At 44.4% G+C, this 9,197-nt stretch overlaps 1 protein-coding gene across 2 annotated transcripts; it reads right to left on the bottom strand.

Annotated features, from left to right (window-relative positions):
- Positions 1-951: 951 nt before the first annotated feature.
- On the bottom strand, positions 952-3,961 carry UTS2R (urotensin 2 receptor). Of its 2 annotated transcripts, none has more exons than XM_068125904.2 (2): positions 3,685-3,961; positions 952-3,461 (listed from the first exon to the last, which is right to left on the bottom strand). In XM_068125904.2, the coding sequence occupies exon 2, from the start codon at positions 3,441-3,443 to the stop codon at positions 2,316-2,318; it is 1,128 nt and encodes a 375-aa protein (XP_067982005.2). In that variant the 5' UTR covers positions 3,444-3,461; positions 3,685-3,961; the 3' UTR covers positions 952-2,315. The 2 variants fall into 2 exon arrangements, with proteins under 2 accessions (XP_067982005.2, XP_078642360.1); XM_078786234.1 differs by having other exon boundaries at positions 958-3,514; positions 3,685-3,952.
- Positions 3,962-9,197: the final 5,236 nt, after the last annotated feature.

Below are 9,197 nucleotides of genomic sequence, written 5' to 3' on the forward strand. Positions count from 1 at the left end.
AGGGGGATAAGTGTTTAAAATTTCACCATGATTAGTTGTACGGTCTGGAAGCTAGAAGTCATTATTGTTGAAAGAAGAAGAAACAACACTTTTTTTTCTGTCATGTCACGGATTCTGGCAGTGCGATTTTTCAGGTTTATTTTCTTTAAAAATCATTTTCTATGCAATGGTTTGATCGATGGACAGGAAATTTTCACCAAAGGGGCACCTCGGCCTGCAGAATCTTCTAATGGTAACGATGACGTCGTATGTCACGTTGTACTGGCGCCATCTTGGAAAAACCGAAAAACTTTGCACCACTATATCTCCAAAATCGCTGCGTAGAAAAAATTGAGACATGGCTCATTGTAAAGAACTATCCATGGAGAATAACCCATGTGAATGATGATGTCATAATTCGACAAGTACAAAACTTCATCCCATCAGGATGAAATTTATTTAGCATCATCTAGGGATAAATTGATGGAGCAATAATAATAATAATGTGAAAGCAGGGTTGTTATAAAGTGTGTGTGTGTGTGTGTGTGTGTGTGTATGTATGTGTGTGTGTGTGTGTGTGTGGATGTGTTTGTGTGGATGTGTGTGTGTGTGTGTGGATGTGTGTGTGTGTGTGTGCGGTTGTGTGTGTGTTTGCGTGTGTGTGGGGGTGGGCAGGGGGGATGTGTGTGTTTGTGTGTGTGTGTGTGTGTGTGTGTGTGTACGTGTGTGTGTGGATGTGTGTGTGTGGACGAGTGTGTGGGGGGGGGGGTGGGGGATATATGTGTGTGTGTGTGTGTGTGTACGTGAGTGTGTGGATGTGTGTGTGTGGACGTGTTTGTGGGGGGGTGGGGTGGGGGATATATATGTGTGTGTGTGTGTGTGTGTGTGTGTGTGTGTGTGTGTGTGTGTGTGTGCGTGCGTGCGTAAAAAATGTGAAAGCGGGGTTGTATGAAAGCAGGAAGGCAGAGGAATCCGGTCAAATCTGCCAGCAGTTATAAAGTGGCAGTTCTAGTTTATTTTATCATTCAAATGTTTTTTTCTAACACATGAAAACAGTTATTGCAAGGCGTACTGGCATTAAAACAGCGAATTGTACGCCTACTGTCGCCGACGACACGTGTCACTCCGATATGATAATTGAAGATGACCTTCAGTTTGCTTTCATATTCGCCGCGTGAAAAGCAAGGCTCGCAAGAACCAGAGTCGTTCGCAAGAACCAGAGTCGTTCGCAAGAACCAGAGCAAATCCAAAATAGACTGTGTCCCTGTGCTGTTAATAAGCTGGGCGCCTCGTGCCATATTTCTCATTTGGATGTTAATCTGGCAGAGACGTATCGGTGTCGCGTGCACCACGTACGGTCAGTGCGCACTGACAGCTCGTGCACTTCGTGCATGCCTCAAAAATGCTTTAGGCGTGCAACGTCAGGTCAGTATCCTACTTCACACTTTCAATGTACACATCCGTTATCAAGAAAAGTCATTTAACGAGTTTCTTCAAAGTTGTGATATTCGTGTAACAAACAGAACTTATGAACGTATGTGTAACATACGTCGACACTGCACTCTTCAACACGTACCTGGAACAAAATGGACGGTGGTGATATTTTCACAGAAGGAAAATGGAAATTCACAAAGTGCATGCGTCACAAAAAAAGAAGTCAACATGTACATTTTGACAACGACGATGGCAATTGGAAACAAAATGCAAACAGTTATACGACGGGCAAGGTGCGTTTTATTGCGTAAATAATTCCTTGCAACAGAGCAAGGCCACACACGTCTGATTGAAGTGGGTCGTGCGTAGTCTTTGGACACAAGTTTCGTCCTGCAAATGCGTAAACAGAAAACGCACAACCACATAAATAGTGAAAACACACAAAAAGAAATACGCTGTGTGACATCACGTCCATTAAAATTAATTCCACAAACGTCCTTCTTTATGGAACCAACGTACTTATGAAGTCCGTGCAAAATTGGCTTTCCTTTAATAAAAGCTCAAAATTGGCTTTCCTTTAATAAAAGTTTGCAAAACACAAGGACCCTTCAAACCGCCTCCATTATTCCATCGCATGGTGGAACAGTTGCAAGAGTTATCGTATAGTGTACGCTTGTGAAAGGTTTTAAACCTTAGACATCCTTTGACCTCCCACATTCCCCTTCATACCCCGCTCCACATCCCCTCATACCCCGCTCCACATCCCCTCATACCCCGCTCCACATCCCCTCATACCCCGCTCCACACCACTTTAAGGGCTAAAAAGGCTGAAAGGTTGCCTTGATATGTACACATGCAAGTGTTTCTTCTGGTCTAATCGAGCGCATTTGGGGATGGAATCTTCAATTGGCATTGATCTCCCGTGGTAAGGTTGCAACTACTATGGACTCGGTGTATGGCTGACTGAACGAGGACACAGAGCGCTGTGACATGTTCCTCAGACGACTCATGCGGTGTCTGACTGAGCCGTTCCTTCCACTCATCAGACCGGCCGATCGTTGCCGATTTTTCAAATATTCCTGGTAGTTCTTGCTGAGCAACGTGTAGAGGAAAGGATTTATGCAACTGTTGCTGTAGGTGAGCAGAGTGACCACAAAGTTTATGTACGTGTGCGTTGAATCGCTAAGTTGCAACGCACCAGTCCAGTAGATCCTTACAAGTTGCCACACCCAAAAAGGAAGAAAACAAGCCCAGTAGGTTAAGACTATAGAGAAGATCATGTACAGTACCTTCTGATTAGGCGTACGCCTCACCTCCTTGGAGACCACTGTGGATGTTTGAGAAATCCAGTAAGTCCTGGCCAGGCGGATGTACAGGTATCCAATAATGAACCCCGGAGCAACAATGCTTGTAGCGAAAAGTACAGTGATGTAGATACAATAAGTCTCTCCACTCCATGTCCATTGGCATATCCATTTGTCCTGATTATCTACCTTTTGTAATTCCATTGCCAACATCATTGGCAGTGTCAAAAACACGGAGAGGACCCAAACTGCCCCAGTGAGTGCTTTGTGGTAGCTTCTCGAGCGTTTCACCGTGTCCAAGGGCTTTACCACAGCCAGGTAGCGCTCGGTACTCATGACCGTCAAAATGAAGATGGACGCATGCATGGTTAAGAGATCAAGGGTCAAGATGAGCCTGCATCCAACATCTCCAAAATACCACTGTTTAGCGAAGTAAGTGCACACGATCGAAGGGATGGTGGATAAATATACAAGGTCCGCCAGTGCGAGATTGATGATGTACACGTACATTGAACCGGCTGTGCGCATCCACTGGCACATGACAACTAGCGTGTACATGTTTCCCGTGACTCCCACAATGCACATGATCGAGAGCAGTATACCCAGCATGGATGTGATGGCCAGATGGTCCAAGTCGGAGACTTCAGATGGACCACTGCCCATAGTCCCATTGTCCTGCGATGCATTGCCCATGTCCACCAAAGCTGCCGCTCCAGCTCCATCCATGACTGATGTCAGGCAAGACTAGTCACAGAAGCAATGGTGGATTAATTTGATGGGTATTGGAATAAATACACCTGGAATGTTTACACACCATATATACAAGCAGATGTGAGCGTCAGCATGCAGGTCCAGCAGTGTCAAACCAGAAAATTGATGATGATGTGCACAGTGGAGTGGAGAGCACAATCCAAAGAGCGGTATGCAAAGCATATAAGGACGCCAGCGATGGACTCACTCAACTCACCAATACTTCTCAGAGGTGTGCGCGCAATTTCAGCGGTCAGCCTGCAGATGACTTCTCGGAATTGAAGTTACAATTATCGAGACCCTGGACCCCCCACCACGTGCTCAAAACTGCGCGAATCCACTTCGAACTTCAGAAAGTTTTGTTAACGAGTCGTATGACAACTGCTTTTGCTTTAACAGCATGTTCGAGCTAATGCCATCGGAGATGCAGGCAGAGAGCAGAGCGCGAAATAAAACAGCAGCCCGAGCATGTAACGGGTGGTCCCACAGCGCCTGTCGTGGTCTGAGAACGTATCGCCTTTATAGAGGGCGGGTGCGGACGGAAACTGGACCTGTGTCCTGCCTGTGCGGAATTGGAATGCCTGTAGTCATACCAATTTCGGATTCCAGGGGCTTGTAGACACTGTGTACATGATATCACAGCGTGGCTCTTCTGAATGCATAGCCACAAGGCAAAGCCAGAGCTCTAAGCAAAAACACATATAGAAGACAAAAGAGAGAAAACAAATGAAAACAAATACAGTGATGAAAAATCAGAAAGGTTCCAAGATTCCAGGAATGTGACTTGGAGTGAAACCTCTACTTTGTGCGTGTTTATATGCCCAGCTGTCTTTCTCACGGGTTCAGCAGATGGTGCTAAGCGAAGCGCTACGTTGGTTGCGCATTTTGTGCAGGTATACGAGACTCGCGACGAATCCAGAGATTTACCGCAACCCTCGCTTTTGGAAAACGATTTTCCTCCGTTGTTTTTGTTCGGGGTAAGGATCAAATCCTGGCTTATGCCGACCTGTTTGCTCGTGATTCTCGAAGGCTGGGGATTTTTTTTTTGTTAAGGGTTTGCCAAAGCCTCTCTTCTTTCTCTGCTTGCGCACTCTGAGTGAATTTTTTTTGTGCATAAGGCTAGACGCGGGAAGGAATTCGGATGGATGCATCCCGCTGAGAGTAGTCGAGGAAAGGAGGCGGCAAGCCGGGGTGGGATACTCTGTACTATTCAGAGATTTAGCCCTGCCACTGACTTAAATTGCCATTACATTCGGTACTCAAGGTGGCCCACAAAATTACGTTTTTCTTTCTATCAATGACAATTCTAAATTCAGGAGACGCAATTGCAACACTCCTTGGCATTTCCTTTCCATGGCAGTTTTTGAGTATAATCTGAAAACCGTCAGGACATGAATCTGCGGTGGATTTCACTTTCAATGGGTGGTTTCATCTAAACGTACTTTTGGGTACAGCCATGAGTTTAGAGTATCGCTGAAAGGTCTTGGCACTCATGGGTTACAAATAGATCATTCAGTCTTCAACTTTATACAATCCAATTGAAATTGAATATTGAAGAACTCAGTATTTGTCTTGCGCATTCATCATTTTTAGATCCTCATTGGACAACGCCAGTGAATTGTTTTAGGAAGGATCCCAATGAAGCAAGGCAGCGTGCACTTGATCGACGGGTAATTTGGAATTTTACCACTCGGTGCCTAAACGTTTTGCCCTTGAGAAGTAGAGAAAAAACAAAGAGATCTTTGTGCTCCCCATAGGAAACAGGACGAATGTACTCGATCTCTCCATAGGGTGGCATTCTCCACAATGGGTGGCATGGTTGAGCATCTTGATGATGTTTCAGCCCCTTATTGCAGCTCACCTGAAAGCAGTTTGAGTCGCATTCAATTCCATGAGGCCAACCGCCTATTGTGAGTGCTGAACAGCTGTAAAAGTGACTTTTATTCTATATCACCAAATTCCTGTGGCTGACACTTGTGTTGCGTTTAGGCCATGTTGTAAAGCTTTATGGAGCAAAATGGCCAACTTCTGATGTAGAGCACCCACCATATGTAACGTGTTGTGCATGCACACATTGCTGATTGAGACAGTTATTATAGGAAAGCCAAATTGGGGCTCATGGGACATTTCAAAAGTAGCTACCTACTCACTTGTGAACTGTCTAATCTGGGTTCAACTACCTATCAGACTGTACAAACTGTCGGATTAGTGCGTCAGTGGCAGGACGTTGCATAATCGTCCCCACCGTCCCTCGGATGGAGGTCGAGCTGGACGTCTCGCCTGCTAACATTAGTTGGTGAACGTTAAAGATCTCAAGGGTTCTTATGTAAAGAGGAGGCCATTGTGGTCAAGTCCCATGCAAATTCCTTCCATAACACTCAGACACTATACTGCATCATCGGCACAGCCTCATCTTGGCCACGATGAAACCAGAAGAACTCATTTTCACATTCCAATTTACTAGGAGAAAGTTAAATTAAACATTATGCAAATCCCTTTTATGGCTGATCTGAAAGCATATTGATGATGTTTCAGGTAGAAATGCTCTATCAATGGTGCTGGATTTTCCCTGCAGCAATAAGAAAAAAAATTAAAAGGCAAATTGAGCTTGGAAAATGCGCAATTATAGCCCAACGATGAAGATCAATCAACGTTGAAACAAACCCAACTTTTTCCAACCTATTTCCATCCAGTGCAGGAAGAAGGCCGACAGTCACGTGAAAAAGTAAGTACACCCCATGTAAAGTTTTGACTTTTTCAACATATTTCAACATACAGCTTTTTGATCTTCATTTCAACAATATTGAGAGATAAAGGTGATTTAATAAAACAAATATCATGAAACATTTACATTTTGTAGTCGATTGTATAATTTAAATAAACATAAATGCAAATTTTGCATGTGGAAAAAGTAAGTACACCCCTACATTTATCACTACTTCAAATACCTAAAATTAGAATCAGGTGCACCAGCTCAGGTGCAAATGATTAGAACATCGTTAGAGAGGATCTTGGAGGAACCTGTCTTATTTAAACCTCAGACATTCAGTTTGGTTTGCTCTTTGTTGTTGAGGTGTGCAACTGCAGCGTTGGGCCTCTGAACTCACCATGCCTAGATCAAAAGAGCTCTCTGAGGCCTTCAGAAAGAAGGTTATAGATGCCTACGAGTCTGGGAAGGGATTTAAAAAGATCTCCAAACAATTTGAAATCAATCATTCGACTGTCCGGAAGATCATCTACAAGTGGACAAGATTCCAAGCAACTGCCAACTTGTTCAGGCCAGGCCACCCCAGCAAGTTCAGCCCGAGAGCAGACAGCAAGATGCTGAAAGAAGTCTCGAAGGACCCCAGAATGTCATCACACGACCTACAGGTAGCTCTTGCCACTGTCGATGTCAAAGTGCACGGGTCTACCATTAGAAAGAGGCTGCACAAATTTGATCTACATGGGAGGTGTGCCAGGAGGAAACCTTTGCTGTCCAGAAAGAACATCAGGGCAAGACTAAAGTTTGCCAATGAACACCTCAGCAAAGACCAGCACTTCTGGAACAATGTGCTCTGGACAGATGAGTCAAAGGTAGAGCTATTTGGCTACAGTACCAGAAGACGTGTTTGGCGAAAACCAAAGACAGCATTTGACCACAAGAACCTGATACCAACTGTAAAGCATGGTGGTGGAAATATTATGGTTTGGGGCAGCTTTGCTGCATCAGGGCCTGGGCAGCTCACCATCGTAGAATCCACTATGAATTCTTCATTGTACCAGAGGGTGCTTGAGGATAATGTGAGGCCATCTGTCGGAAAGTTGAAGCTCAACCGAAGGTGGACCTTGCAACATGACAATGACCCTAAACATACCAGTAAATCCACCAAGGAATGGCTGAAAAGAAAGAAATGGAGGGTTCTGGAATGGCCAAGTGAAAGCCCGGATCTAAATCCCATCGAGATGTTGTGCGGGGATTTGAAACGAGTTGTGCATGCAAGAAACCCCTCACACGTCGCCAAGCTGAAAGAATTCTGCATGGCGGAGTGGGCAAAATTTCTCCCAGTCGATGTCAGAGACTGGTATACAGTTATAAGAAACGCCTACTTGAGATTGTTTCTGCCAAAGGGGGCAATACCACCTATTAGAGCCAAGGGTGTACTTACTTTTTCCACCTGCGAAATTTGCATTTATGTTTATTTAAATTATACAATGGACTACAAAATGTAAATGTTTCATAGTATTTGTTTTATTATATCACCTTTATCTATCAATATTTTTGAAATGAAGATCAAATAGCTGTATGTTGAAATATGTTGGAAAAAGTCAAAACTTTACATGGGGTGTACTTACTTTTTCACGTGACTGTACCTTTACTCCGATGGGGAGGTGTTTGGTAAACATTTGCTAAGTGCGGATTGTTGAGAAAGTCAGGGCAGGTACTTGTGATTGGGCCAGGGGATCCGGCGATAACTCCCCAGCTCTCCGTCTAAAGACATCGTGGGATCTTTATCATCCACCAATAGCATCTGCCTTCACTTCCATAGGAGGGAAATGCAATATGGCAATGGTGATGTTTCTGCGTCGATTCCCTACAGCTGGATGCACTCTCTGTTGCAGCTCTTTTCGCTGGAAGCTGTCGTCTGCTGGTCTGTCGCAGCTGCCACTTGCCAATCTTCCGCTTGCAACGATGACAAGACAACTGCAGCGAGGGCCTCTGAATTTATGACCAAAACCCGAAATAAAAAATTAACAAGAGTTTTTTTTTCCTGCAGAACGTAAATTGAAAATGATTTTATGTTCTTTTTTGCCGAAGGTTGTCAGTGATTGTCTTAACTTTTAAAGCTGCACATTTTTGGAATTTTCAATCCATTTAGGAATGGCATCAAGGTGGATATTCGTTTTCACGGCTATTACAGTACAGAAAAGAGGCATTTTACTAAAGGATCCGAGTGTAGCTTATCTGGATAGGTTGCTTGGAGACTGTACCTTTCAGAGCACCTTGTAATCAGCTATCCATACCTCTGGATCCTATTCTTAGAGAACATCCAGCGTTCAATGGAAAAGCTTACACAAACTGTGTGGTTTAATAATGTGCCATCATGCTTTTTGTGTAAAACCTTTTGAATTAATGAGAGCGTCTTGCATGCGAGTGGCTCTTTCATCCACAACCTCAATGATATACTCCAGCACATTACCTGGAGGGTTGTTTCATCAACCCCTATAGTGACACACACATACACATGTGAACAATTACATTTTTACTGTGAGTAAATTCACATTCTATTCTGAGAACTCTTCAACAAAAAAGCCTCAACCTCCCCTTCCCAACACTGTCCCATCTTTGCTCCTCCCCCCCCACGACCCCCAAACCCTAAGTCCTCACCCTTCACCTCCCAACCCGAAGGCATCACCCTCCTCACACTCAAGCATTTAACCAACCCCCCTCCCCCTTACAAATCTCTCATCCTTACCCTCATCCTCCTTAGACTCATAAAAGCAAATGGGCATTCCCACATTTAAACAGCGAAATATATAATGCTTTCTGCATTCTAAAGGGTTCTAAAGGGGACATTCTGAAGGGTTCCTAATTTGGCGGCCAGTGTATAGAAATTGTGGGTGGAGTCAGGCGAACCGTCCAACCAATGGGTGGAACTCGCACGCATGGACGGACATACGCACGCACGGCTCCTTTTAAAGTACACGCTGAATTGCTCTAACACAGGACGAAGAAGTTGTCTTTTGTTA

This window comes from Myxine glutinosa, chromosome 10 (genome assembly GCF_964187855.1).
Source record: "Myxine glutinosa chromosome 10, kmMyxGlut1.1, whole genome shotgun sequence".
NCBI lineage: Eukaryota > Metazoa > Chordata > Myxini > Myxiniformes > Myxinidae > Myxine > Myxine glutinosa.

Excerpts from the sequence above, each read along its gene's own strand:
- UTS2R (XM_068125904.2), bottom strand. The coding sequence starts at position 3,443 with ATGGATGGAGCTGGAGCGGCAGCTTTGGTGGACATGGGCAATGCATCG.